Source organism: Chaetomium fimeti (genome assembly GCF_033439085.1).
Source record: "Chaetomium fimeti strain CBS 168.71 chromosome Unknown B0H64scaffold_5, whole genome shotgun sequence".
Lineage (NCBI taxonomy): Eukaryota > Fungi > Ascomycota > Sordariomycetes > Sordariales > Chaetomiaceae > Chaetomium > Chaetomium fimeti.
In genome coordinates, this window is record NW_026944333.1 from 2,619,322 (window position 1) to 2,645,866 (window position 26,545).

General features: G+C 57.1%; 10 protein-coding genes across 10 annotated transcripts; 4 read left to right on the top strand and 6 right to left on the bottom strand.

Moving 5' to 3' along the window:
• Nucleotides 1-26: 26 nt before the first annotated feature.
• B0H64DRAFT_362175 (regulator of Vps4 activity in the MVB pathway-domain-containing protein) lies at nt 27-1,244 on the top strand (the record flags this gene model as incomplete). The annotated part of the gene is made up of 2 exons (XM_062801758.1): nt 27-243; nt 354-1,244. Exons 1-2 carry the CDS (start codon nt 217-219, stop codon nt 1,242-1,244), a joined length of 918 nt encoding a protein of 305 aa, XP_062658189.1. The 5' UTR covers nt 27-216.
• An 880-nt stretch (nt 1,245-2,124) lies between these two features.
• On the top strand, nt 2,125-4,402 carry B0H64DRAFT_433784 (uncharacterized protein; the record flags this gene model as incomplete). Its single annotated transcript, XM_062806064.1, has 2 exons — nt 2,125-2,923; nt 2,976-4,402. The coding sequence occupies 2 exons, from the start codon at nt 2,125-2,127 to the stop codon at nt 4,400-4,402; spliced, it is 2,226 nt and encodes a 741-aa protein (XP_062658190.1).
• A 799-nt stretch (nt 4,403-5,201) lies between these two features.
• B0H64DRAFT_401267 (AP complex, mu/sigma subunit) lies at nt 5,202-5,979 on the bottom strand. Its single transcript, XM_062804149.1, has 3 exons — nt 5,877-5,979; nt 5,745-5,814; nt 5,202-5,655 (listed from the first exon to the last, which is right to left on the bottom strand). Exons 1-3 carry the CDS (start codon nt 5,906-5,908, stop codon nt 5,326-5,328), a joined length of 432 nt encoding a protein of 143 aa, XP_062658191.1. The 5' UTR covers nt 5,909-5,979; the 3' UTR covers nt 5,202-5,325.
• Nucleotides 5,980-6,127: 148 nt separating this feature from the next.
• Nucleotides 6,128-8,537, bottom strand: B0H64DRAFT_192482 (major facilitator superfamily domain-containing protein). Its single transcript, XM_062799106.1, has 3 exons — nt 7,178-8,537; nt 6,986-7,119; nt 6,128-6,933 (listed from the first exon to the last, which is right to left on the bottom strand). Exons 1-3 carry the CDS (start codon nt 8,221-8,223, stop codon nt 6,452-6,454), a joined length of 1,662 nt encoding a protein of 553 aa, XP_062658192.1. The 5' UTR covers nt 8,224-8,537; the 3' UTR covers nt 6,128-6,451.
• Nucleotides 8,538-9,239: 702 nt separating this feature from the next.
• B0H64DRAFT_192486 (serine incorporator/TMS membrane protein) lies at nt 9,240-11,149 on the top strand. The gene is made up of 3 exons (XM_062799107.1): nt 9,240-9,399; nt 9,453-9,532; nt 9,603-11,149. Exons 1-3 carry the CDS (start codon nt 9,349-9,351, stop codon nt 10,951-10,953), a joined length of 1,482 nt encoding a protein of 493 aa, XP_062658193.1. The 5' UTR covers nt 9,240-9,348; the 3' UTR covers nt 10,954-11,149.
• Nucleotides 11,150-12,480: 1,331 nt separating this feature from the next.
• Nucleotides 12,481-13,728, bottom strand: B0H64DRAFT_192489 (uncharacterized protein). The gene has a single exon (XM_062799108.1). The coding sequence runs from the start codon at nt 13,558-13,560 to the stop codon at nt 12,868-12,870; it is 693 nt and encodes a 230-aa protein (XP_062658194.1). The 5' UTR covers nt 13,561-13,728; the 3' UTR covers nt 12,481-12,867.
• Nucleotides 13,729-14,480: 752 nt separating this feature from the next.
• B0H64DRAFT_192513 (Cys/Met metabolism PLP-dependent enzyme-domain-containing protein) lies at nt 14,481-16,339 on the bottom strand. Its single transcript, XM_062799110.1, has 2 exons — nt 14,878-16,339; nt 14,481-14,811 (listed from the first exon to the last, which is right to left on the bottom strand). Exons 1-2 carry the CDS (start codon nt 16,123-16,125, stop codon nt 14,725-14,727), a joined length of 1,335 nt encoding a protein of 444 aa, XP_062658195.1. The 5' UTR covers nt 16,126-16,339; the 3' UTR covers nt 14,481-14,724.
• Nucleotides 16,340-17,044: 705 nt separating this feature from the next.
• On the bottom strand, nt 17,045-18,407 carry B0H64DRAFT_418453 (P-loop containing nucleoside triphosphate hydrolase protein; the record flags this gene model as incomplete). The annotated part of the gene is made up of 3 exons (XM_062805317.1): nt 17,045-17,585; nt 17,636-18,285; nt 18,351-18,407. The coding sequence occupies 3 exons, from the start codon at nt 18,405-18,407 to the stop codon at nt 17,045-17,047; spliced, it is 1,248 nt and encodes a 415-aa protein (XP_062658196.1).
• A 244-nt stretch (nt 18,408-18,651) lies between these two features.
• B0H64DRAFT_192494 (chromosome segregation protein Csm1/Pcs1-domain-containing protein) lies at nt 18,652-20,738 on the top strand. Its single transcript, XM_062799109.1, has 3 exons — nt 18,652-19,747; nt 19,798-20,226; nt 20,322-20,738. The coding sequence occupies exons 1-3, from the start codon at nt 18,919-18,921 to the stop codon at nt 20,528-20,530; spliced, it is 1,467 nt and encodes a 488-aa protein (XP_062658197.1). The 5' UTR covers nt 18,652-18,918; the 3' UTR covers nt 20,531-20,738.
• A 1,088-nt stretch (nt 20,739-21,826) lies between these two features.
• B0H64DRAFT_418454 (GPI inositol-deacylase) lies at nt 21,827-25,333 on the bottom strand (the record flags this gene model as incomplete). Its single annotated transcript, XM_062805318.1, has 4 exons — nt 21,827-22,285; nt 22,316-24,218; nt 24,265-24,668; nt 24,725-25,333. The coding sequence occupies 4 exons, from the start codon at nt 25,331-25,333 to the stop codon at nt 21,827-21,829; spliced, it is 3,375 nt and encodes a 1,124-aa protein (XP_062658198.1).
• Nucleotides 25,334-26,545: the final 1,212 nt, after the last annotated feature.

Consider the following 26,545-nt stretch of genomic DNA (forward strand, 5'->3'; position numbering starts at 1 on the left):
CTACCCCGCCATCTCCAACACCCCACATTGAGAGCAAGGCGAGCTCCATGCCAGCCGCAACTTCGCGACTGCCTGCCGTGCATACGCAACTCCATCTCTTCCGGATATGGGAGCCTAGCTGATCTCGTAGATTTAAAATCTTTAGAGGCATCTCAAATTCCATTGCCCATCCCTCGACCAACTGCGTACAAACCACCACCATCCCCAACCGTCAAGATGCCGACCCCCTCCCCCACACTCGTGGTACGTCACCCCCTTCTCCCACATCCATTCACTTAGATAGCGTACATACTCCTGAGTTCCCACCCACCCACTAACACTCACCCTCTCCCCCCTTTCGCCCAACCCCCCAGCCCCGAATCAAAGTCCAGCTCAAGCTCTCCATCGCGCGGCTGCGCATGGTGCAGAAGCGGGACGAGGCGCTCGCCAAGACGCAGCGGCGCGCCATGGCAACGCTGCTGGAGCAAGGGAAGACCGACTCGGCGCGCATCCGCGTCGAGAACATCATCCGCTCCGACATCATCACCGAGCTGCACGAGGTGCTCGAGCTGTACTGCGAGCTGCTGCTCGCCCGCGCCGGCCTGCTCGAGGCCCCGCCCCCCTGCGACCCCGGCCTCGAGGAGGCTGTGAAGAGCATCATCTATGCCGCGCCCAAGACGGATGTGAAGGAGCTGGCCGCCGTGCGCGCGCTGCTGGCGGAGAAGTTTGGCAAGGAGTTTGTGCTGCAGGCGATGGAGAATGAGGGGGGTTGTGTGAGTGACCGGGTCGTGCGCAAGTTGAGTGTGGCGCCGCCGAAGGAGGAGCTGGTGCAGGGGTATCTGGAGGAGATTGCCAAGGCGTATGGGGTGGATTGGCCGCCGGGGAGGAGGGCTGAGGAGGAGTTGGGGGAGCCACCCGGGTTTGAGGACGGGGGGGAGGACGACGGTGAAGGGGGTGGGCAGCGCGCGGGGCAGGCGGAGAAGTCGCTGCTGGGGGAGGATGAGGAGGCCGACGCGAGGGAGGAGCTGAGCATGGCGACGCCGCCGAGGAATTTTGGCCCCTCGAGCCCGCTACATGTCAACCCGCCGAGTGCGTCGACGGATAATATCCACCCGAAGGTGACGCTCAACAAGGTGGAGCTGACGCCGACGAAGAAGCCGGCGGCTGCTGCTAGTAGGAAGCCCGTGGAGAAGAAGCCGAGTATTGCGGACGGGGTACCGGATGTGGACGAGTTGGCGAAGAGGTTTGCTGCGCTGAAGAGGTAGAAGGTTGGGTTGCTTGGGGTGTGTTGTTACGTCTTGGGTATGGCGTGGTTGTGATACTGTTCTGGGTCTGGCATTGGGCGGCTTTATTCCACGGAGTCTGGTGTCTTCGTTTCCCAGTTCCTGCTGTCACCATCAGGGTGCATGTCTGAATTTCACATCCCTTTTTCTTTGAAGGTTCCGTCCTCCTATACGGTGGTGAAACAACGGCCGGTTGCAGCCCATGCGAAGGAAGCATTTGGCAGAAACGTTTGGCAACTAGGATAACCACGCTTTTATCCCAACATGCTGCCTGCCACATATCACTACACGAATCACATCAACACCCTAACTAACAGTGCCATTAAATTGGTTGCTAGGTGATAGATAACTGTCCTATTGACTTTTTGCATTCCCACACTTTCTCTGCAAATCCGTTCTGCCCCTCTCGCCTTGATCGTGCCTTCCTCAACAACTTCCCCCAACCGAGTTATAATCCTCTTCCTCAACAACCCATTTTGTACCTTATCCTTTTCAGTTATCCCTCCTCTCACAAGGGAATTTGGTCGGCTTGACTGAGGACTCTTCTGGTCTTTTCCCCAGGTTGCGAGCGGCCTCGTCCCCTCCTATTTTTCTACATCATCGCGTCCGTGACCCAATTTTCTCTCTCCTTCGCTCATCTATTTCCGGCGGAAGTTCTGAAATTATTTTATTCGAAGGCCGAGGCGCCAATTTACTCATCATATTTTGCGCAGTCTATCTAATCGATTTTCTCAGAGTGGTACCCAAGTTGCCAGTTCACCAAGGACGGCCGACTTACAATCACCCAACAACCGCTATATTTTTTCCACGAGGAGGGAACTCATATCTTCCTGATTTTGTCGATATGGACACACCCGACGACATGAAGCAAACCCTCGAGACCTTGGGACTTGAAAGTCTCGAGGGAATTTCTCTCGCTCGACTTTCCCGCTCCATAAGGGAGAACCTGCCGGCCGATGTGGACAAGGGGCAGGTTTTGGACATTTATATCATGTGGCTTTATCCTCGCCTCATGGCTCTTGATCTGTCAGCCAAAGCATATCTCGGCCTCGAGGTCTTTAACATGTACATGTTTCTAAAGGCCTTGCCCGACGACGATGGCCAGCTCGCCGAGGCCTTCAACGACTGGCAACGCGGTCAGGCTGTGGAAAACTCGGCTAGCTCGAGGAAGCTTAGTATCGCGGCGGCCGAGTTCCACAGGCTGGTGCCCGCTTCGCAGGAATCTTCAGAACGTAGGATGGATTCCTCAAATTCCGAGGATCGCTTCGGTCAAATGCACCCTGACAGGGCCAAGCTATCCCAAGGAGCCCCCATTGTCGTCGAACTAGATGATGGCGACGACGATGAGGTTGTTATCATCTCCTCCAATTTTGTGCGGGAAGGCCGCAGCTCAGCCAGGGACCATGACCGTATTGCGCAACCTGGCTTGTCCTTCTTGACTGGACCTAACAAGCTGCCCATGAACGGCAGAAGTATGGCCACTCACAACATAGACTCAGAGGATTCTGGGGTCTTGAAGTTTCAACGCGAGCCAGTATCGGAGCCCAAATATGAGCTGGTGTCGAAGTCCGCCACGTCTGCCAGTCCACTAGGACGCAAGCTAGCCGACGCTCCCCAAAGGCCACACGAGGATTATGTGTGTGCCCGTTGCATGATGAAGGGTACGTCAAATTGAGAAGGTTGCTAATAGTGCGGTGTTGATGTATTCTCAAGGCGATCACTGTTTTAGGGACTGCCCAGTCCTTGATCCCGCGTTTGATACGAAGCCACCAGAGTCATATATTTGCCGCCTTTGCAAGAGGAGGGGCGAGCATCATGTTTCGGTGTGCCCCCGGAACAAGAATCCAAGATCTATGACGCAGCGAAGGCTGGAATTTGCGAACCAAAACGGACACCCCGGTGTTGACCACCGAGGCCGCCCCATCGAGGACCGCCGGACTGGGGCCCGGGGTCCCTCTTCCTCGCCGCGGCGCACGTTGAAGAAACATACTGGCACAGACACACCCGACTGTCCGAAAGAGATTTATTCTTCAAGGAGTCCGACCCTAGCTCAAGTGTGGTTGGGTAAACGCAAGACTTCGTCCTCGCCTCCGGCCTCGCACAAGAGGGGCGCACCAGCCAGCGAAATCAGGGGTAGTCCGACTCTCCCGTCAACCTTGAAAGCGAAAAGGCCTTCCAAGAAAGCGCGGCTGTCGCACGGTGACGAGGTGCATGAGAGGGATGATGGCAATTCTTACGTCGGTGATCACCAGCTGTTCGAACTTGCCGTTCTAGACCTGATCAAGGCTGAGAGCATCAAAACGGATCTTCTTCAGCCTGATTTTTTTTCTGGCCCCTCGCTGAGAAAGCCTCCGACGGACCAAGAGAATGTTTCTCAGGCCAACCAAACCACTGATACGCCTCGGATGAGTGTGGCCGATCTTTACGATCTGCGTGATGATGGCGAGCAACCGGTCGAGACCGTCGGTACTGAGATGGTAGCCAGCACGGAGGCTGTGATGTGTAATGAGCGGGTTCCGGTGTCTACTCAAGAGGTAGCTGAGTTGGCCATGGCGCTCGCTGGGCTGGAAAATTCGACGGCCGTGGGGGAAGAAGATGCGGCGACGGGCAACGCTGAACCCGAGACGGATGTTGTTGTCTCCACCGATGCCGCACGTCCGGCGATGCTCACCACGGGAAGCTTCCAATGGGAGCGGTCTTCCATTGAACCAATGGTGGAGGATGCTGAAGTCGGTATCATGGCAGGACCTCCCAGCGATCGCGTGTACCCAGTCAAGGGTCTCGAACGAGAGGCAGTCTCGACTATGGAAACTGAGGAGCCGGACCAAGTTGTCGATACCGGTCTCTTGCCCGACCAGTCTGCTGCCAATGAGGCCATTGATACCAACGAAGCGAAATCCCAATCTCCTCATTCCGCGAACAAATCAGTCATGGAGGTTGAGGAGACAGTTACAGCGGACGAGAAGTCACCGGCCACATCGGACGAACCCCTGAAACTGGTTGCCGAGCCCGAAGTTGACGCAGAGATGGCCGAACGTCAGGTTTCTCCGGTCACCGAGGTGCCGGCTGTTGCCGGTGAACATGATATGTGGACGGCATTCTTTCTCGGTTTCTTGCAAGCCACGACCTCCTCAACCTAGCCGTAAGATCGCCGCGGCTAGGATTTGTCCGGCTGTTGAGGAGCAAACTGCGCCTCCCTAAGGGACAAGCTAGACGGCGTTGGCAGGTAAGACCGGCTAGTGCTGCCCTGTGGTTTCCCTCGTTTCTTCTTCTTTTCTAATCTTGCTTTCTACGGGCGTAGCCGGCGGGTTACCTTTCCGAAGGCTGATCTAGTTTGGAGCTTACGTTGCTTTCTTTTGCTTCTGCCTGCTCTCGAGTTGCGATCCGACGAGGAATGGATGCCTAGAGGGGAATGTCGATGGTGGGACGGCGTTCAGTTTGCCTTGCATGGGTGGCATCGGGGTTGCTGCACGGGGTTCTGGTCGGCGTGAGGGAACACCGGCTATTGTGAAGTAACGGATCGTGAAATATATACTTTAGATATCTGAGACGCCGCCTTTTTCGTGGTCTCCTAATTATTATTACAATGCACTGACTCCTGGCCTCATCGATTCTCTGGGTGATCCCCTATCTTCTCGGGGCGCGACCGACCGTACATCTCAAATATGATCGTAATCAAGTCCCTCGTAGTCTGCATCTGCCTCACCCCAAGGCGATCCCCGCGTCTCCAGTCCCGTCGCTAGACATGGCGTGGTATCTCGTGTGCCAGCCCGCAGCCCATTCCTTTACCTCCCTGGCTTTCTGAGGTGGCATTACCGCACGACGACCTGTGCTGCCGCTGGATCGACAATGACCGCTCGGCACATTGTGTATCCCGGCCCATCTCGGCGGGTGCATAAGCGGACGAGGCCGGTGCCGCCCTCATGCACCAAACCCCACCCCTCGCCACCCGCACCGCCTCCGCAACACGGTCCGTCCGCATGGCAGTGCGAACACCCTGCCACCCGACACACACCATGCCAGCAAATATCCATCCATTCTACCCCCAACCCACTGCCAAAGATCACTCCAGCTTATCCAAATGCTCCAACCTCGTCAACACCACCTGCTTACTGGTCTCCTCAATCTCGCCGGCGAGGAAGACCTCGTCGAGGATGGCGTAGACCTTGTAGAAGTTGAAGACGAGGTCGAGCTCGCAGACGTTGCCGAAGAAGGCGTCGAGCACCTCGACGAAGAAGTGGATGGCCTCGAGGAAGGCGAGCTCGTTGTCGTTGGTGTCGACGCAGGCGCAGAAGAAGAGCCCCGCGTACCGGCGGTAGACGACCTTGTGGTTGCGGAACTCGACGAAGTTGGACTGGTACTTTTGGTCGCGCGGCGCGACGAGGCGGTGGACCTAAGGGGTGGCGGGAGGGGTTGGGTTAGAGGCTGGGTTGGAGCGTGATGGGAAGATGGGCGGGTGGGTTGGGCTTTTCTTTTATTTACCTCGCCTTTGAGCTTGATCTTTTCGTCGTCGCTGTAAGGGACGTACCACTTGGCAAGGCGGGTTTTGCCCCTGGTCCATGTTAGCGTTCGGGTGGGTTTATTGGGTGTCATCGCTGGGAATGGGAGACGCACTGCCGGTTCTGGATGAGAATAAAAGACAACATGGCTGCGGCGCAGACTGCCCGCGTGTTGTCTTGCTGCCGCGCTGAACTGGGATGTTGAAGTCGCGGTTGTCGGTTCCAGGGGATGGAGGTGGGATCGGGGATTGGGTTGATGAAGGAGAAGGGTTAGGGTTGCTCTCTGATACACGCCGGACACGCGAGTACAGATTACTCAAGGTACAGTCCATGCACCCAACCAATCCAAATATTACTCGGCACACATTGAGATTCGAATGGTCTATATCAAGTATTAGGTAGCTCGAATATTTGATACCTTGTCCCGATTTCCTTGTATCACCACTGCCGAATCCCAAACTCTAGTGGTGCTTGTCGCCCGGCCTCGTCTAAGTGCTCCAAACGCCAATGCTGCTACAATACCATCATGTGCCCAAAGCCGCTGCCCAGCCGGCCTTCCATCTATCGCTCCATGAAATGAAATCTAGTCCCCTCCTGTGTAGACCCGCCCAAACATATTCTAACTTCATTGAAGGATCCTTGATACAGCTTCAAGCGCCACCTGAGGATTTTGTCTCGCCGGCGAGGAATCTAATCCTCAGCAGCCCCCTTGCCTTCCTCCTTCATCCGTTCCTGGTGCTGACGCCGAATGGTCATAAGCGTCACAACAATGCCCACCCCGCACGCGGCTAGGGTGACAAGGTACGCATTCCTGTAGCACTCCACTCCATTGGGACAATACCGCTCGCCGTCCGGCCCGATCACGCTGTGGCTATCGAAGACGATGCCGTAGAATAGGTTGAAGATGTTGCCCGAGATGACGGGGCTCAGCGTCATGAACCCCCAGTTCTGGCTCAAACCGTGGATGCCGAACGACTCGGCGACGATGGAGGGGAATACGCCAAATAAGAAGCCGTAGCCCAGACCCGAGAGGCCCGAGACGAAGCCCAGGAAGTTCGGGTTCGAGACGTTGATGGCGCAGACCTGGGCAATGCAGAACACGAAGCAGGCAATGACGAGGCACCATGCGCGGTTGGCGTGGAGAGACTTGACCAGGAAATCGGATCCAACGCCTGGGATACTGTCAGTGCTGGCGGAAAAAAAGAGACTGAAGGAAAGGCTTACCGCTGAGCAGTCTGCCACAGAAACTGCCAACCGACAGAATGGAGACGTGCATCTGCTGACGATGGACGAGGAAGGCCTCGTCGACCGAGTCGTCGTAGAGCTTCCAGAGCGCCTTGACGTCTTGGCCGATATTGCTGCGTCACCGGTTAGCTACCTAGTCTTACACGTAGAATATCTGCATGGGCAACTTACTTGATGGTCATCAGGCCAATGCCCGCCAGAATGCCCATGATGGTAAACAGCTGCCAGAAGTCGATGCTGCGCATCAGGCGCCAGCCACGGATATCTACACGACGGGAGCGATCTAAATCAACACTGTTCTGGACAAGGACCTCGCCGGCCACCGACGATGTCGACGACTTGGACATGAGGGATGACGTCTCGTCCACGTCATCCCCCTGAGACCGGCCGTCGGGAGGTTGAGGGAGGGCCGCCTCGACGTCAACCGGGTCGCGCGCGGGAGCGAGGGATTCCTGGGAGGATCCGGCCGTGGCGACGGGAGTCGTGTAGGTGGTGGGCGACGTACCAGGGTCTGCGTCGAGGGAACGTTTCCTGCCGTGATGGCGACGTGCGGCTTTGGCCTCCTCAGAAGGCGTGCGGTGCAACTGCTGCGAGTCGGACAAGCCAGAGGTGCTCGGGAGGCTCTGGTAGGAGGTGTGCGGGTAAACCTTGAGGAAGAAGAAACCAACAAAGATCAGAGTGAAGGTGCCCGCAGCTAGGAGCGTGAGGAAGGCGCTGGTGTCCCCGGGGAATAAGATGCCACCGCAGAGGGAGAAGAAGAAGGCGCTGAGGCCGAAGGCGGCCAGGGGGAAAGCGGTTGCGGTGCCTCGATGGTGCGGCCAGTTCAGGGCGGACGTCTTGACGGCGGCAGCAAATGCCATGCAACCTCCCAGACCGGTCATGAAGGCAAAAACGCATAGAGCCGGTACGGAGCCGGATGCGGTCTCCCAGGCCGCGCGGAAGGGAACGTAACCGATGCCGAGGCACAGGGCGCCAGCGATAACGGCAGGGCGGGGACCGCGGTGGTCGACGAACAGGCCGACGGGGACACCCAGGGAGTACATGCCCATGTTGCCGGCTAGGCCGATGAGGTTGATTTGGGTAGTGGTGAGGTGCAGCTTGTCAGCGAATTGGGGCGCCCAGGCCGAGTAGACATAGTTGGTGCCGCATGCCAGCGAAATCATGACGGCGGCCACGCTGGAAACCAGACGGGCGCGGTGCAGATTTGCGTCCCTCATCGTGTTTGATTTGGGAAGAGTTGACGGAGAAAGCTGTGAATGAATGCTGTGGGATATCACGGGTTCGAGTTATCGCGATAGAAGTACTGCGTATGTATTCGTATCACGGTCAAGTATCACGATAAAGTTATCAATGGATCAGCTTCAACCGTATTGAGGCATCCCGGCGGGGGATTGAGCGTTGTGCGACAGGACTGTCGCGGTACCGTGCGTTGGAGCGGTACGGAGATGGAGAGTATGTTATCTGCAGCTCTGTGATGGCGATTTCATCGTGAGGGAGGATGGTAAGAGGGACGAAGGAACCAGCTTCGGGGCAGAAGGAAGGGCATTTGAGACCTGTGGCCCGTGGGTTTCAGAAGCCTTGGCGTATCCGGGGTCGGCCTGGACTCTGGTGACATCTTCAGCTGCCTGCTGTCAGAAGCGGGTCTCGGTTCTTGCCGCCGCATTCGCTGTTCCGGGCCACTGATTCGCCGAGCGGAAATTGAAAACCGACATGGGATCGCGGGAATGCAGCCCGAGACTCCCAGGGGGTCAAGCCACAGACCCGATATGGAATTACTAATGAGGGTGGTTCCTGACAAAAGGCCGCCTGATAACAAGTCACACCGCCCGAGTTCCTGCATTTTGGGGTCGTGTGGATGGGAAATTTACAACCCGAGTGGGACCCATGACACGCTGGATGCAAACTAAAAGAAAACTCGGTCGCTGTCAGGAAAGCCAAGCCCGGGAAAGAACTCCCATTACCTAACCTGCCTCGAGCCCGTCTGGTCTGGACCAGGTCACGTGGCGCAGGCTCGTCGATGAAGCCCGTGCTTGTGGCGCAGCAAGCACAGGCGCTCTGTGACAGAATGCCTTGGCACTTGGCGCAGCCGCCGCTGCAGCCGCTGCAGCTGCCGCAGTCGTCATCCAATCCGTTGGCCACCCCGGGGCCTGGTTCAACTTCGACCTTTAATCAACAACTACCTTGACGACGACATCGCCCACCCACCACACCATCGCTCTAATACTCGGCACAAGCGCGCTGCTTGCCGACAAACAACGACTACAACCCGCGATCGCCATTGAACAACAACACCCTTCAACCTCCCACTAGGAGAAGGCCCGGGGCCTTGCAGAACCGTCGCCATGGGCGCTCTTCTCTCGATTCCGCTGATGGCGGTTCCGAGTGTGGGCACCGTATGCCGTTCCGCCGATTCCCATGGTGTAATACGTAACTGACATACGCGCAGCTCCTTTCATTCGGAGCCACCTGTTGCGGCGCCGCGACATGCTCTATGGTGTGTAGCGCGTGCGGGAAATGCGGAAACAGGTGGGAACCCCTCATCATCACCAACCTCGTCCACCAAGGCCGTCGCGCTAACATGTCTCCTCTCTCTTAGTGTCGCAACCCGTATTGGATACGCTCTCATCCTCCTCATCAACTCGATCCTATCGTGGATTATGCTCACGAAATGGGCTATCGAAAAACTGCAACATCTGATGCTGGACTACGTCAAGATCAAGTGCGGCGACGGCGACTGCTACGGCTGGCTGGCTGTCCATCGCATCAACTTCGCCCTCGGAATGTTCCACCTCGTCCTCGCCGGCCTCATGTTGGGCGTACACTCGTCCAAAAACCCCCGCGCCGCCATTCAAAACGGTTACTGGGGTCCCAAGATCATCACTTGGTTGGCACTGATTGTGCTCACCTTCTTCATCCCGGACACCTTCTTCCAGTTCTGGGGCAACTATGTGGCCATCGTGTGCGCCATGATGTTCCTCATCCTCGGCCTCATCTTGCTGGTCGACCTGGCCCACAACTGGGCCGAGTACTGCCTCGAGCAAATTGAAGAAACCGAGTCCAAGACGTGGCGCGTTATCCTCATCGGCTCGACCCTCGGCATGTTCCTCGCCTCTATCGCCATGACCATCGTGCAGTACATCTTTTTCGCCTCGAGCGGCTGCTCCATGAACCAAGCCGTCATCACCATCAACCTCCTCTTGTGGATTGCCGTCTCGGCCATTTCAGTCCACCCCGCCATCCAAGAACGCAACCCCAAGGCCGGCCTCGCTCAGGCCGCCATGGTCGCAGTCTACTGCACCTACCTCACCATGTCCGCCGTGTCCATGGAGCCCGACGAGACCGAAGACCGCCGGTGCAACCCGCTCGTGCACGGCCAGGGCACCCGCACAACCACCATCGTCGTCGGCGCCATCGTGACCATGCTCACCGTCGCCTACACCACCACCCGCGCCGCCACGCAGAGCCTCGGCCTCGGCGCCAACCGCTCCGGCTCGGCCGGGCAGATCCGCCTCCCCGACGGCGAAGCCGACTACGAGCACGACCTGGTCACCCAGCAGCCCACCGCCCGCAAGCAGATGCGCGCCGACGCCCTGCGCCGCGCCGTCGAGGAGGGCAGCCTGCCGGCCGACGCCCTGCTCTCGGACGACGACGACAGCGCCAGCGACGCCGGCAACGGCGGCGCCGCCCGCCACGACGACGAGCGCACCACCACCCAGTACAGCTACGCCATGTTCCACGTCATCTTCTTCCTGGCCACCGCCTGGGTCGCCACCCTGCTCACCATGGACTGGGACGACGACTCGCGGCGGAACGAGGACTTCGCCACCGTGGGGCGCACCCTGTGGGCGAGCTGGGTCAAGATTGCCAGCTCGTGGGTCTGCTACGGCATGTACGTGTGGACGCTGATCGCGCCCGTGGTGCTGCCGGAGAGGTTTGAGTTTGAGTAAGAAGATTTATCTAGATACCACGGTGTGTTGTAGGCTTGCTTGTTGGGGGTCGGTTACTACCTAAGCTGGTTTTGATGGTTGAATTGGGCTGCGTGAATTAGCGGTTTTGGTTATGGCTGCACTGGGCTGGGCTGGGTTGGGTTGATTGCTGGCATATGCATTGTCTTTTTTCTTCCACGTTCCTCATGTCACCTCGGTATTTTATCTCCATGTTTCTCTGCCTCGCTCTCGCTCCCGCTTCCGTCGTAACGTGCCTGTACCTGTGCCTGTCATAAGGCGCTGGTGTCTTAGCCTGAATTATGTCCGCTTCTTGCGTCTTTTGTCACACATTGCGAATGCACTTCGGGCATGTGGGAAGCTTTTTGTGATGTCCTCCTGATGTGTTTATCAGATGGCAGGCTATATCCATCAAATCAATCTATTCGTGACACAACCAACCACCACGGAGTACCACGCAGCGCATTGGCGGTATACCCTGATAGTCAGGTTGGGGTGTCTTGGGCCACCACGAGGAGCTGAGACGGCCGCAGACGTCATGCCGTCGCCACTGGTCTTCATGCGCGCACCCGTCAGGGGGGGGTGGAATGTCAACCTCCTAGCTAATGGCACGTTTGTTTGTATGTGGTTTAATTTCGTGACGTCTGGTCTATCAAGCGCGTAAGTTGCGTACTACCTATGTACATATACGACAACATCATAGGCGGTTGGCCCCTTCCCGAGTTCTCGGGTACGGCGGCCGAGCGGTGCCGAGTGTTTTGGGAGATGGGATATTAATAAACTTGGGGTTTCCCGTGCCAGAATCCGTCGAGTCTTTGGGTATCGGGTGAAACGATGTGGCCTCGGCCGCGGGACGCTCCGGGGCCGGCACACCGGGACCGTTGGGTCTGCGGGCTGCCGAACTTCCGAGGGGTGCTGAGCCGAGTGCATAATGGACCTGGCTCGTTTATATCTTCTTCGGTGTCCAGGCGACGTTATGGAACCATACTGGCGTTGGATGAGATCAACGAGCCCTTTGTCGACGGCCGGTCCTTTTGCTGATGCTGTGGCGTCTCTGTTATCGTTGCCGGGCGCTGCGCAGTTGGAGATGGCCATCGGGGAGTTAGGAAGGCCAAGCCGAAGCTGCGGCTGCAGCAACCGCATGAGCGCGTTGTTTGTCTCTCCTTTCCCAGGCCTCGGTTCCCCCTTCCCCTCCCGACTATTGCTCGCTCCCTCGTCCTCGGTCGCCTCGCGTGACCATCTATCGGCGTTGTACGTTACATCGTCATCCTTGCAGCCGCGGTGCGACTTGACATAAGGTCCTGGAAATTTAGGATTGCCGGAGTAGCGGTCAGAGAAAGTGTGAAGAGGCGACGAGATGGCTGAGGGTGATGATATCGCCGACGCCGACGCCGACGCCGATAACGCGTATTAGCGGGCCGAGTTAACCCCCTCGTTGGGTCCTCTCCCCGAGACTATGATTCTCACCTTCTGGCCAAACCTGTGCACAAGCAAGGGTCGACGAACTGGGATACCCCTCGATTCAGGGCCAAAACGACGCATGCACGTGTTGTGTCAGGCCGTCTGACGGCCGATGTCCGAATCAAACCCGACGTCGATACCCCCTGACGGAAAGAAAGAAGGGGTGATAAGCTGGTGTCACCAACGCGGGGGGTTTTCACTCCTGTCATGGCTGCAATAGCCGCAGAGAGCAGCCGTTTGACGACTTCCCAGTAAGGACGGGCCCTGTCTGTACGACACTCCCGGTGACGCACAAGAGCGACTCCCTGCGATATCACGGCCGGGATGATGTTGGGCTATGACACCAGAAACCGTCCCTTCCGAGGAGATTGGGCGTCTGTCACGGTAATGGCGCCCGCGTCAAACGGCCGTCCTATGGTAAGAAGCGCTTGGCAATGATGCTTGGGGGGCTGAATATCAGACGCGCCTACGGGAAGGTGCATGCAGGACAGGGTCGGGACAGCCAGCGCATCCACCACCCTTCATTTTCTGGTCCGGTCCAGCACACCATACCCCCTTGCGATAGCCTCCTCGCTCTCGCGGCGGAGTACCAGGATACAAATATCGATACCCCTCGGCGCCACATAAAAGCGGACGGTAAACTAGGGCACGGCCAACCGGCTGGCTGTCCAGAGTGGTGGTAATCGAATGGGGCGGCAAGCAAGGGGGTCTTAGGCATGCGGTTAGGTGCCCATCACTTGTCATCTTTATCGACATCTTGCAGGCGAGAACCTGGGGAAATCGGATGCGGGCGTTGTACTGGTCGGAAAAACGACACAACCCGTATGGCTGGTCACAGGGGTAAAGCCGTCTGAGAGGACGACCCCTGCCACATCCTGCAAGAGCAAACACATATATTGCTCTGCGCCGCCGCATGTTGTGGGCATTGCGACCGGTCAAGCATAAGGGTCTTCGGCAGCAGATAAACGACGTACGTCGTGCGGTTAGCCCGCTGCTCAGGTGGCGCCTCCGGCGAAGCAAACGCGGGCGTGGGGGCTTCGGCCGGAGCGATGTCGACACGCATATCTGAAAGGCCGAATCGAGGGTAGGAGTGTGGTCGTACGGCGCGGAAGCTCTTGGTGGTTGATGAAAAGAAAAACACCGGCCCATCCAGGTACTGGCGAATGGGACGGGAACGCGACGCGAATGAGATTATGCCGCATGTGATGCACGGATTCATGGCCGTGATGGTTGACCAACAGTTGTTGGGAAATGGTCCATCTGACCATCAAGGAGCGGGTATGTACCACACGGCACATACTTCCGGGCCAGCAAGGGACTGCAGCAGCGAGCAATATGAGTGTCGACAGGAGGGGGGGTTAGACAGCCGGGTTTTTCCCTTCAAACCGAGTTCGCCAACACCGAACCAAGTCCCTAGGTGCCACGATGCCCGCAGGGGAAGGCGGTAGTGGCCGTTCGACATCTGATCCCGGTTTGAGACGAGAATGGCGCTATCGACAGTTGACATGTGCAGCAGCATGGAGACAGGGCGAGGCGGCGTGCCTTTTTTATTCCTCGTTCTAGCAGGAGGCCTGTTCCGCAGGCTTTCCTTGGCGGCGACTGACTCGCAGCCCGGGTTGACCGGCCTGAGAACGAAAAGTGTATATAGACCTAACCTTTGCGCTGGCACAGGACGCGGTCAAATTCCTTCAAGGTGGCCACCAAGATCCTCGCTGTCGAGCCTGATATCCCGAGTCTTCAACGCCCCGACCAACCATGCCCCACAGCGTGAGAGATCACACGGAAACCCAGGACGTACATCGAAGGTTAGTCACGTTTGCCGCTAAGACCACGAACGCCTTCTCATGTGCATAGTGACGATCAGCTCGGCCCGCCGCCATTAGCGCTGGCCGAAAATGCAGCCCAGCAGCAGTCACCAATGCTGAGATCGTGGAGCGACGAACTTGACCCCAAAAATCTTACTATCAACGAAGCTCTTTTCATCAGCGGCCTGGCGGGGTGAGCGTCAACCATTGCTTGGTAACCGAGAGTCCTGGTTAACAATGCAGTAGTCGTACAGAAACCCAAGATGCCGGTGGCAGTTAGAACGCCGATGCCGTGCGGATGTAGGAGCGGCGCGAATAGGTGTGGTTCTGGGTCTGTTCTGAGGATGTATGGGCTTTTTCCGTGTCCCGACGACCTGTTTTTCTTGTATTTCAGTGCCTTCGATTTTATGCAAAACGTTATCCCTTGTGCGTTTGAGATGATGACGCCCGAGCCTGCGCGCCGACAAGCCAGCCGGTTTGTGTGGCCTTTGAGAGAAACACACGCGGCCTAAGCCGATACAGTGGCGCCTTCACCATTAGCATCATTCGCGTGGAAGCCGTCCAGCGACACATTCACGGCCCCTGCTTGAACAAGCTGGAGAAGGAGGCAAGTGTTAGCTACCGGGATAGGCTTTGACGGGGACAGACGGTTTCAACTTACAGCACGGGACAAGTCGTCCATCAGATCGTCCGCATCCTCGATGCCAACGCACAGCCGGATGATGTCCTCGGGCATTTGTCGTTCCTGCCGAGTTTTCGCATCGATGCTTGCATGGCTCATACGGCAGGGCATGCTGATGAGACTGTTGACGCAGCCGAAACTGACGCTGATGCCCCAAAGCCTGGCCGCTTCGACGATCCTCTCAGAGAGTGCGACGTCCCCTGTCTCAAACGAGAGTACAGCACCGGCACCCCGAGCCATTGACCAATGGAGGTCGTACTGCGGATGTGACTTCAGGCCCGGGTACCGGACGCGGAAGCCATGTGATTCGAGGAACTCTGCAATCCGCTGGGCATTTCCCTGCTGCTTTTCCATGCGGATGGCTAGTGTCTTGACGCCCCTCATGAGCAAGAAGGAATCGTTTGGTGACAACCCGCAGCCCGTTGTGTTGATGGTGAAGTACATCTTGTCGCCCAGCTCTGGGTCGTTGCAGGCAATCACACCGGCCATTATGTCGTGGTGACCAGAGAGATATTTTGTGCCAGACTCGTAGACGATGTCCGCGCCGATATCTAAGGGATTTAGGAGCATGGGCGAAAGCATCGTGTTATCCACCACCACGAGCGCCTTGCTGTTGGCCTCATGCGTTGCTCTCGCAATTGACGGGATGTCCACAATCTTGATCAGCGGGTTTGTGGGGGTCTCGAGCAGGACCATGGCCGTCTTGTCAGAGATCACATTCTTGACGCTGTCGGCAATGGTGGTGTCGACGTGGTGCACCACAACCCCTTGATTGTTTTTGAGGTACGTGAGGAGCCGGTTCGTGCCACCGTACAGATCATCGCCAGTGATGACCTCGTCCCCCGGTTTCAGTAGACGTGTGATGACATCCAGGGCGCCCATACCAGACCCGACAGCCAGAGCGCGGGTCGCATTCATGATCTTGGCCATGTGGCGCTCGAGGTGCGTCCGGGTCGGGTTGCCGGAGCGGGTGTAGTCATACTCGTTGCCGCCGTTGGCCGAGGTCTGCTTGAAGGTTGCCGACTGGTAGATGGGGATGCTGGAGGAGCCATACTGGTCTTTGGATTCGGTGTAGACCAATTCCGTGGCTAGAGCATATCGCTTCCTTCCGGAGAGCGGGCTCGACGGGGCGGGCGAGGGAGGGAGAGCATGGCCATCGAGGTCAACTCTGGTAAAGACTTTGTTTGCCGCCTGCGACGCAGGGCTCATTCGGTTTGGAGCTGCCATTGGAACGACTGGGTCGGATGACAATGAGTCAACCGAGGAGGGAGGAGGGAGTCAGACGAGGCCCGTAGAGAGAGGGGCAATTGGAGACGCCACTGAACGAAACGGTAAATAGGTAGGGTAGGTGGCTTTAATATTTCGAGAAAGTGAGGAACTGCAAAACTAACAAGTCTCCCGGTTGCCTCGTCGGGGAGAAAAAAGCAGGAGAGTCGGGTACAAACTGGGAGAATTGCACCTTCCAATGGGACCTGTTCGTGAAGGTGACTGGGTGTGTTTCCGGGGAATGCACCACCCGGCAGGAGACAAACAGGTGCCCTGGTCGACCGCCCTTTCCGTCCGACCCCGGAGCGGCGGGGCAGGGGTTCAAGATATGGGGTACTTTGGCGTGGGCGGCGGGACGCTGCGCTCCAAGGTAACCGATATCCGACGAATCAGCCCCTCAGTGGGGCGAGCGCATGACGTGCTTGCTGGGGATTCGGACGATTGTTGAAGATTGAGGGACAGAGTTGATCCTCCATCCCGGCCCCATTGAAGTCGGAAGGTGTGGTTCTTACACGCAGTACACACGAGCAGTCTTGAGCACAAAATAAGGACTCCCTATCTAAGGGATTGCGACCGTTGGGGGCTTGAGGCGCATCGCTATTTGGGTAACTATTGCACTCTCCAAGTATTTTTGATGCCATTGACAGGGATGCGGTTGTCGTGTGCTCTTTCGGGAGTGGGATTCAAAAACACGGTGACGAATCGGCTAAACACTGACATGACGGAACGGAAGCGGTGTTTCATTTATCTGGGTATTACTAGTACTCTATAGCCGTGTTCCATTTCCTGTCGGTACGTGTGCCTCATGATACATGAACTCTTACAACTGCGCGGCCAAATTACAGAATATGGCGCTGGTGCTCTCTCCTCGTTAGGCGAGCTAGGTGGATGTCGTTACTTGTTCATCTTCGCTTTCTTCCACGTCCTCAAACCCGTCGCTTGACACCTCCTTAGCCGGCGCTGCAGTGACAGTGCTCGTTTGGCGGGACGGCGTTTCGGCAAGGATTCGACCGCCGCGCCGGCCAAAGAAGTCCTCGGTCCTGATGCCCCTAACGTGATTGGGGTCCACCCGCGACATGGCTGCCCCCGACGCCCGATGCTGGCGGATGTACTCTCTCATGGGGGCCATGGCCGCATCTCTGCATGCTTCTTTGATGTCGCTGCCAGACATGCCGGCGGTAACCCTTGCGATGTAGTCAATGTTGAAGTTCTCGGGATCGCGTTTCGTGTCGCCAAGGACGAGCTGCAAGATGCGCTGTCGTTGTTCCATGCCAGGGAGCGGTACGGGGAATTTCTTGGGCATCCTCCTAAGGATCGCCTCGTCGATGTCGTTGATTCTGTTGGTTGCGCCAAGTACCACGATCCTGTTGGGAACACCGGCAGAATTCGTCGACGTGAGGCCGTCCCAGAGGGTCATGAACCTACGGTTGTTAGAATGGCGCCCTGCTGGGGAATGCGAGGGTCAACTTACTCGGCCTTGACCATGCCGCTCGCCTCGTGCTCCCCGCTCCTCCGTGTCCCCAGAACAGCGTCGATCTCGTCGATAAAAATGATTGATGGTTGCAGCTTCTTGGCTAGCGAGAACACGGCGCGAACCAACTTGTTCGAGTCGCCGTACCATTTTTCCGTCAGAGTTGAGATGTGGAGGTTGATGAAGGAGGCGCCGCTCTCGCGGGCTACTGCTTTGGCCAGCATCGTCTTGCCGCAGCCCGGTGGTCCGTACAACAGCACACCCGAGGGCGCCGCCAGCAGCGCGCCTCCGTGGCGATAAAGATGCGGCATGGTTAAGGGGTAGATGATGGACTCTTTGAGCTCCTCGATGATGTCTTCGAGGCCGCCAACGGCGCCAAAGCCGACAGGAATGTCTTCAGGCGCAACGACTTCAAGGGCTACTTGATTCTCATACTCATTGAGAACCAGGTCCTCTACCCTGTTTGTATGTTGTGAGGCATCTGTGCCATCTTCGCCGTCGTCCCCATTTTCGACCCGTCTCCGGCGTATCCTCTGGAGGTTCGCTTGGGCCCTAAGACTCGCTTGCTCGTTCTTCTCTCGGTCGGGGTCGACAAGCTTCGCAAAGTATGGCCCGACGAGTTCTTTGATTAGGAAATAGGCCGATATTGTCTGAGAATCATTCGCATTAGCATGCAACGCCAACATCTAAGATGAATCAAATGACTGGGACATACTCCGGCCGCAACCATCAGGCCCGAGACAAGCTCCTTCATCCGTTTTTGGTCGTTCATGTTGTATTGGGTTGCGGCACGGCCGTCGGCGCGGGCGTAAATATCGCAGCAAAGCGAATACTACACGCTTGGTGCTGCACGGGAAAAGGTCAACTTGAAAAAACGAGCTTTGGCGATGTTCGAGATGGAGTTGTCCCTGCGACGGGACAGTGGTTGTGCCGAAACATGTGCTAGCGCCACTGGTGGCTGAAAGAAAGACAGGGGTTGGGCCGGGAAACAGCTCTCAGCTTGCGACGCCAGAGGTCACTTGGACGGTAATTTACCGTATTGTTATACGCCCTGACCGCCTGGGATGGGCGCTGGACTTTTGTTTACATAGGTACACTGCATTTTAGCGCCACGGCAACCGCGCTCGAAGCCCCTCGTCCGTCAACAAGCCTTATCGAGTTCCACCAAGCCTTGCAGATCACGCGCCAGGCACCTCCCAATTTATCGCGTCACTCCACTGAGGACGCGCCGCGACTGCCTCAAATTACCTTCCAGAAATAGCACCGACACACGTCGCGAGTCGATGTCCAAGGCCAAAGCTAGGGCTCACTTGTTGCAGTTGGTGGATTCAGACTCGGAGGACGGAATTGGAGGGAACTCGCTAAAACCCGCGATTTCGAAAAGTACCATGCCTCCGAAGAAAGGAAAGGCCGGCCGCAAGGCTGCGAACAGGGTCACTAAGCCCGCGGCAAAGACGTCAACCACAGGGCACCGATCTAGCGGCCGAATCGCCGCTGCCGTCGACGAGGTCACCACGGGACAGAAGTCGAGCAATACAAAGGGAGCCCAGGCGAAGGGGCCAGGACGTGGCCGCAAACGTGCCGCGGCTGCTGAGGAGGAGGCAGAGGAGGGGGAAGAAGAGGATACGGTTATGACAGAGGCGCCAGCGCCAAAGCAAAAGGGTGCTCGTGGCCGCCCCAAGAAGGTGGCGGTTGAAGTTGAACCACAACCCACTGGTGCACGGCGAGGGAGGAAGCCGGCCGCGAAGATAGCTGACCCGGACACGACAACCGGGGAGGTGTCCGAAATTCCCGAGACACAGCAACCGGATGGGACACAAAGTGATATCGACGATGAGCACGACGACTTGGCAGACATTCCCGTCTCCCGGACCCCAGAACGTGCAAAGGCTGGCCGTGGCAGCGCCCCTGTTCCAAGCAGCGTCTCAAAGCGGCCTTCGCACACTTTGTCTCCGGACAAGGGCGATCCTGCGCTTCGCCGTCGGCTTGGGGAGATGACACAGAAATACGAAAGTTTGGAGCACAAGTACAGGGACTTGAAGGAGGTCGCCGTACGAGAAGCCGAGCGCAACTTTGACAAACTCAAGAAGCAGTCAGAAGAGAAATCTAAAGGTAATTGTGGTTCCCACTACCTCTTTTGGACTTCCTGCTAACTGTCTCAGCGGCCGATGAACTCATCGCAACCCTCAAAGCCGAGCTTTCCGCGACGAAGGGAAGCTCCAAATCAATACAGCAACTCAAAAAGCAGCTCGAGGAAAGCGAAGCCAAAGCCGATGGCTTGCAAACCAAGTTCACCGACCTGACCACTTCCCTCACGGAGTCCAAATCCGAGATCAGGTCCCTCAATCTCAAACTAGCCGCCGCCCGAAGCGCCGAAGCAGCCGCGAACGCCGCCGCCAAGGTCCCCGGCAGCGCAATGAAAGGGTCAACAGGTGCCTCCCGCCTCGCGGCAGCCAACGCGTCCGAGGCCACCCAGGCCGCACAAAAGAAAGAAAACCTCTACGGCGACCTGACTGGGCTCATCGTGCGCAGCGTCAAGAGAGAGGGCGGCGAGGACGTGTTCGATTGCATCCAGACGGGGCGGAACGGAAGTACGTTACCCACCTCTCCACCCCTTACAATCCCCCCATGACCCTCCCCCCCTCCCCATGAGTATTGGACCAGCCGCTAACTTGCCTTGCTCCAGCCCTGCACTTCAAACTAGCAGTCGAGATCCTGCCGGAAGAGGGCGAGGCCCACTGCCACTACACGCCCCAGCTCGACCCCAACCGCGACAGGGCGCTGATCGCCGTGCTGCCGGGCTACCTTGTCGACGAGATCTCGTTCCCGCAGTCGCAGGCGGGCAAGTTCTACGCGAGGGTGCTGAAGGCGCTGAGCGAGGCCGCCGAAGAGTGATGAATGTGTTCCTCGCTCGGGGGTCTTTGAGAACGTGCGGCGGTGGTGAGGTCTGGCCGGAACTGGTTCAAATGGTGGCGGCATATATACCCTTTTCTTGTCTTGTACGGGTTGCTTGCTCGATGCTTGGAGCATTTGTATCATCGGAAATCGGATTCTGCGCATGCATGAATGTTTGGGGTTGTGCTGCATGAAACGGGCTGCAGTATTTTTCTTCATTTTTGGAGTTAGGGGTAGGCAGCATCCACTTTACTGTAGATATACCTTTCCAAGAGTTGCTGGTAGTCTTGAACAGTATGCGCTTGTTTGATCCCTCGTCTAGGACCTCCGCCTCATACAACATAAATACAGCCCGTCTATCTACAGTTTATGAAGCAGTGTACAAGCTCCCCCGACGCCGCGGGCTATCACAACATTAGGGCCCATCGTCCCGCCGGGCATCCGGCCCCTCACACATGCGACGGCTTGTCGCCGCTCGCCGCGCTGTATCGTCGTCTATTCCGCCCTGTCTGCACATCAGACTCGCGGGTGCTGCTGCAAGAGAGCCCACCCCGGCCCGGGTGCGCCTTGTGAAACAAATCCGCAAGGCCGCCCCCCCGAGCAAAAAAGAAAACGAGTGACGTGAACAATAAACATAGACATTACTGGCGGCCAGGCATAGCTCATTTCGACCCATCCACTCCCATCCACCCAGTTTGTGGATTTCCCAAAACCAAAACCAGGAGCCACCCCCGCCATGCCGTCCGCCCTCGAAAAACCCGAAATGAAAAGCCGAGAAAAGTCCCATTTGCAGAGCCGTGGCTGGCTGGATGAACTAGGTATCCAAGCGAACAGCCAAATATGCCACAAGGGTGAAGGCTCGAAAGTGGGAAGGAAAAGAAGAAAAGGTCTGCTTCAAGCATACGCAAGAAACCACGCTCGATAGACCCGCCGATGCAAATGCAATGTGTGGAATCGCTGAAACCGAAGAGGACCGAAGAAACCTGCCCGGACGCCGCCTGTGCTAGAAAAATATATAGAAGAGTTGGAGTCTGTGCTCCGGTGCGAAGAGAATATGGATCCTATTAGGAAACCAAACAAGCTGGAGGTGGTGGAGGATTGGTGGCACGGAGTTGGGAGTTCGGGTCTCAAGGATAGTGGTTGAGGACCAACTCCCTCCGTGCACTGGCGTGGTCGCGTCCGGGGTGAGGCGGGATGGGGTATCAGAATTGAAACGTCTGCCGCGTCGGGGGATCCGGGAAATAACGATCGCCGGCTGCACCGCGGCACGGCATGCATCGCTCGCTCATGGAATGGTCATGGTTCCTTCCCTCGTTTCCGATCCCCGGCTTCCCCGGTGTAGAGCTGAGTGATTCCCGCAAGAGACCAGGAGTCGGATGTCGAGTGGACAATTGCTAGCCAGAAGGCAAGGGAATTGGCGAGATAATGAAGGGTGTAGGCGTATGTGACGCCGTACACTGCCGCATAGACAGCCATGCAAAACAGCAAAAGGCTGGTGACATGTTTGAGCCGGCTGCCCATGCGCGGTATCATTTTCCCGGTGGTGAGGGTCTCGACGAGGACGATGAATGGCATGACAGACAGGACGTTGTGATGCGACGAGAAAGGAGTGAGCCAGTGAACCGCCAGGTTGTGAACCCAGACCACGAAAGTCGGAAGATTGATGGGGAGAATCCAGAGCATCAGCATGAAGATTGAGTGGGCGTAGTTGTAGAAGTTCGAGTTCGCCGTCGATCGCAGCTCCGAGGCGATCCGCTGGGCCCGGACCGTTGTCATCAATTGTACCAAGCAAGCCACCAGGTAGGCGAACTGATAGGGCACCATCGTGGTGACAAGTAGTAGCAAAACTGCAGTCGTGATCATGCGCCGACGCGGCGATGGGGAGAAGAAGGCGGCGGGAGTTGTCTTCTTCCTGTCCTCGTTCCGGATCCATCCGGGGTGGAAAGTGATGAGACTTGCAACGACGCCCAGCAAGTACGTCAGGATGAGAGCCATGTAGTTGAGCACGGTGCACACGCCGATGCACACAATCGCGATCAGCGGGATCAGGAAGAGAAACAAGGGGTCTTCGGTCCCAATCAGAAGATCGTTGTGTTGGAAGTCCATAATCGAAGATGTGCCGTTCCGCCAGTGCCAAAAGCTTGCGTTGCTGGCCGGAGCCATAATCCCGGTGGAGAGTGTCAGGAGTGTAAGCGAAGCCAGCATCAAGGGAATAGATTGCCTCAAGCACAGATCCAAACCCTCCAAGAAGGGGATGAACAACCCCGTCGTGTCGTAGACCCGGAATTGTTTCCTGAGGACAAGAGCCACGATAAACAAGGGAAACGCGGCAAACACGGTGCGGTACCGCATGTAGAGCTTGCCGAGGCTGCCCATGAAATCGGCGGTCAGCTCAACATGGATGCTTGAGTTGCAGGTTGGGTCGGTCCAAAATTGAAAGCTGAGCCCGTCTTCGTCCAACTTCCCTGTGAGAGGCGGTGGGACATAAGGAGCAACGCCATGGAGACTGACTGTCGCTTCGTGCGCATTGACAAAATATTTCGACTCGTATGGTTCGGCCAGGTACTGTCGGACCAGGGGAGCGAAAAGCTCGTTGTTCCCATCGCAGTCTTGGTGGCTGATTCGGAGATTGTAGGCGAGCAAGCTTGACTGCAAGGATGGCACCTTGACCTCGGTCACCATCGGCCGCTCAGCGGGGAGGCGAAACTTCATACCGAACGCGAGAAGGCTTCGGAGACTAATGTGACGGGTTCGGTGTGACTGAGTGTAGTCGCTGAACTCTGCGACTACAAATCCCGGCGTCGGAGTAGTCGTCTTTTCCACAACCGCTACAAACTGGTGCTCGGCAATGTCGTCGACGCCGTACTCAAGATAAGAGAACGGGGTGATTTCCCTTTCCCCGTCGGCGTAAAAGGGGAAACGCGTTGAGCGAGTCGACGCGGGCAGGGTCACGACATCAGGCGCAGCAGTTCTGCAAGCCAGCCGCGTGGACCCGGTGTTACCCTTGGACAGATCCATTTGGCTTGGAAACCCAGCCCAGGATTGACTAGGGTGTGACGAGATAACGCTGCAGAAGAGAACCTCGAGTTTCCCGTGTTCTCCTGGCTTGTCGAGTTTTGCATCCGTCAGGAGGGTGAAGCGCTTCATGCCTGGGGACCCCGAGGGCGGGATGGGCATGAGATGGGCGCGGATAGTCCCTGCGGTACCTAGATTCCGCAGAACTAAGCGCTCCCCTTCGGCAATGATCGAGTCCGAATTATCGTCCACGGTCAGCAGGGTTGTTGGCTCCGAGCGTGGCGCCGCCTTCTCCGCAACTGTCTCCATGCCGGTGAGGAACCACTTTTTGAACACCCTCATCCGTTCAGCTCGAGGCTTCGTCTGGGTGGCCCGGTGAACATCCACCACATCGTAAATCGCCTGCGCAATAACCTTTCGGAACTGATCACACCAGAGGATCGCCTGGTGATCCATGCTCGTCCACACGTTTGGAATTGTCGAGGTGAACACGGTGAACCCATGAGTGTCCGGAACCAAAGACTCGACGCTCGCATAGTCCGAGGGAACCACCGTATCCAGTCCACCGCCCGCGATGGACACCAGCGTGACATGCCACAAGGGGTTGTCGTTAGCCCATTGTTGCGAGTAGGCACGCCTCCAGTAGTCATTGATGTCCTTGTACGTCTGGACACTCTGGCCGTCGAAGGACACCGGGGGTCGAGCATGGGGGGGCCGACATGGTGATGATGGTGTTGATCGAGTTCGACTGAAAGTTGGGCATAATGAGCATTGTGCGCGCGACGATGCCTCCCATAGAGTGTCCAAGGACTATGACCGAAGTCGGATCGGGCAGGTCCGTGTCCCGGTCAGCGACCCGCGGGTCGAGGTAAAGAGATAGGATATACCGGACCGCCTCGTTCAGGTACTCGGCTTGGTCGAGGAGTGTCTGACCGTGAAAAGCGGTAATATCCTCGTTGAAGTCGACCGTGAAGAAGTCCAGGCTCCGGGTCCCAGCATTCAGGGCGGACTCGTCGTGCTGCAGGACATCGTGAAAATAATTGGCCGCCTCTGCCGCGATAGGTCGAACTTGCTTGTAACTCCCGGCGTTGCCGGGTATGAACAGGATGGGGACTCCCTTGACCTAGAAATAGTTAGCTAACGCCGACGACCTTGGCAGTTTCTTTTTGCGCCTCAAACCTTCGTGTCGCGGTCAATTCCTTGTTCGCGATACAAATACAGCGAGTATTTGCTCGCGAGGCGCGTGTGCTCAGTGTCGAACTCGTCGAGCTTGGCGTACGATGGTCGCATATAAGACATGCGACACCCTTTCGGGTCGATTTGTCGGGTTATGGAAGAATGAAGGACGGCGACCAGAAACCCGATGCCGACAATCGATGCGACGAGCGCAAAGAGCGTAATGGCCCAGGGACTCTTCCATGATGGCCGTCGCGCGAGCATGCCGGTCTCTGGCGCTTTTTCCACCTCTTTTGTCCGCAATTCCCCTTTCGCGGTCATGATCAGGCCCAGCGGAGAGGAGGGCGATGTGCGTTCGGGGGACGACCGTTTCTCTAATGTTCCATTCCCATTACGCGACTCTGGTAGTCGCCAATTGATGCTGCTGGACCGTCGGCTTATCGAGAACGAGGGTGGGCGGTCGGCGCTGTGACGATGATCGAGTTTGTTCGCGGGGTGCGCCGAGGACGACCTGGAGGAGTCTTTGGTGTTGAAACGAGAGGAATTGACATGAGGGGCCTCAACAGGAGAAGCATCATCGTCTTCTGACGATCCTGACGAATTCCCCCTCATCCCAGCAGGGCAGTGGTGGGATTTTCCTGCCTGAGGGGTGGCACGATGCGCTCGTGGTGGCGCTCGTGGTGTTGGCGTTGGGACAGGCCAAGCGAAGGAACGGTGGGCGCGGCGGTGAAACGGGGGCTCATGGGCCGTTTCGAGCTGAATCCTTTCTAACTGCTGAAATTGTGGGTTGGCAGCTCGAGAGCCCAGTTTTGTTTGTTCGCCAAAAGCCGAGGCTGGCACTCCTCCTCAAGCTTTCCCGCGCGCAGGGCCAAAAAAAAAAAAAAACAAGACGGTATGGGAAAAGCGAGCTTAGGATAAGTGCGCAACCTATGGCGGCGGATTCGGAAGTTCAACCACAAAGTTGGCGGCTGCAAGGCGCTGTCGCCACCATTGGTCGGCCCAGTCTTGGAAGCAAGAGTCCAGACTTCGCCTCGAAGCGGACCGGTTTGATTCGATACAAGCAGCAGGGTGGCTTGCTTGTGGGGACCTTACGTCGCAGTGTGCTGGGGTTCGTCCTTTCCCCCTGAGATAAGGGATCGTCCACAGACCGATGTCAGCTGCAGCAATCTGTAATCGGATTCGGTGTTGACGAAATGCCCAGTTTTCTGTCTGAAACCGCCCCCGACAAAAACGGGAGTCGCTGATAAACGAAGGAATGCCCGATAATTCCGGATCAGCGCAAGAAATTGATGGGGCCAGCACCCGTCCGACGTCTTGAAGTGTCCATACCACAGTAAACGAGAGTCGTGCTTTAACAACGCTCAAGCCGAAAACGGATGTTAGAGTGAAAATAAAACAGGTTTGTCCGCAGGTGGTGGAAAGATGCGGAATTTGATAACTATGGAACTACTCGAGACAGACATGATTCAACGGCGGGATGCGCGGTAACCAATATCGGGGTCGCAACCCGATTCCTCTCCCGGCACGTTGCCCGCATGGATGTCCACAGCATGTTTGTTTTGCCCATCCTCACCTACTGTGTAGTGGTATCTTGCAGCATGCAGCAGCACCGCCCAGGGCCGTTTCCTTGCTGAGCCTGTATTTTGGCGGCTGGGTTATTGCGTGCTTGACACAGAATGGCTGTTGTCAGCCGCCGGTCGTCCGTCCGCCCACCTATCACATTTTCATCTCCAGATCAATACCAGTAAGAGCATGGTGCCCTGTTTCTGGTGGCCCGCGACATGACAAATCTGGCCCGGAAGCTGCACCGCAGCAACGAGTACT

What these genes read in the sequence shown, in the direction of transcription:
- B0H64DRAFT_401267 (XM_062804149.1), bottom strand. Translation starts at nt 5,908, where the DNA reads ATGTTGTCTTTTATTCTCATCCAGAACCGGCA. An exon ending in ATTCTCATCCAGAACCGGCA is followed by an intron (nt 5,815 to 5,876) that starts GTGCGTCTCCCA and finishes AACATGGACCAG; the next exon opens with GGGCAAAACCCGCCTTGCCA. An exon ending in AGATCAAGCTCAAAGGCGAG is followed by an intron (nt 5,656 to 5,744) that starts GTAAATAAAAGA and finishes GCCACCCCTTAG; the next exon opens with GTCCACCGCCTCGTCGCGCC.
- B0H64DRAFT_192482 (XM_062799106.1), bottom strand. Translation starts at nt 8,223, where the DNA reads ATGAGGGACGCAAATCTGCACCGCGCCCGTCTGGTTTCCAGCGTGGCC. An exon ending in ATTGGCCTGATGACCATCAA is followed by an intron (nt 7,120 to 7,177) that starts GTAAGTTGCCCA and finishes CCGGTGACGCAG; the next exon opens with CAATATCGGCCAAGACGTCA. An exon ending in CTGTGGCAGACTGCTCAGCG is followed by an intron (nt 6,934 to 6,985) that starts GTAAGCCTTTCC and finishes ACAGTATCCCAG; the next exon opens with GCGTTGGATCCGATTTCCTG.
- B0H64DRAFT_192486 (XM_062799107.1), top strand. Translation starts at nt 9,349, where the DNA reads ATGGGCGCTCTTCTCTCGATTCCGCTGATGGCGGTTCCGAGTGTGGGC. An exon ending in CGGTTCCGAGTGTGGGCACC is followed by an intron (nt 9,400 to 9,452) that starts GTATGCCGTTCC and finishes ACATACGCGCAG; the next exon opens with CTCCTTTCATTCGGAGCCAC. An exon ending in TGCGGGAAATGCGGAAACAG is followed by an intron (nt 9,533 to 9,602) that starts GTGGGAACCCCT and finishes CCTCTCTCTTAG; the next exon opens with TGTCGCAACCCGTATTGGAT.
- B0H64DRAFT_192489 (XM_062799108.1), bottom strand. Translation starts at nt 13,560, where the DNA reads ATGGGCCGGTGTTTTTCTTTTCATCAACCACCAAGAGCTTCCGCGCCG.
- B0H64DRAFT_192513 (XM_062799110.1), bottom strand. Translation starts at nt 16,125, where the DNA reads ATGGCAGCTCCAAACCGAATGAGCCCTGCGTCGCAGGCGGCAAACAAA. An exon ending in TGGACGACTTGTCCCGTGCT is followed by an intron (nt 14,812 to 14,877) that starts GTAAGTTGAAAC and finishes CTCCTTCTCCAG; the next exon opens with CTTGTTCAAGCAGGGGCCGT.
- B0H64DRAFT_192494 (XM_062799109.1), top strand. Translation starts at nt 18,919, where the DNA reads ATGTCCAAGGCCAAAGCTAGGGCTCACTTGTTGCAGTTGGTGGATTCA. An exon ending in GTCAGAAGAGAAATCTAAAG is followed by an intron (nt 19,748 to 19,797) that starts GTAATTGTGGTT and finishes TAACTGTCTCAG; the next exon opens with CGGCCGATGAACTCATCGCA. An exon ending in CCAGACGGGGCGGAACGGAA is followed by an intron (nt 20,227 to 20,321) that starts GTACGTTACCCA and finishes GCCTTGCTCCAG; the next exon opens with CCCTGCACTTCAAACTAGCA.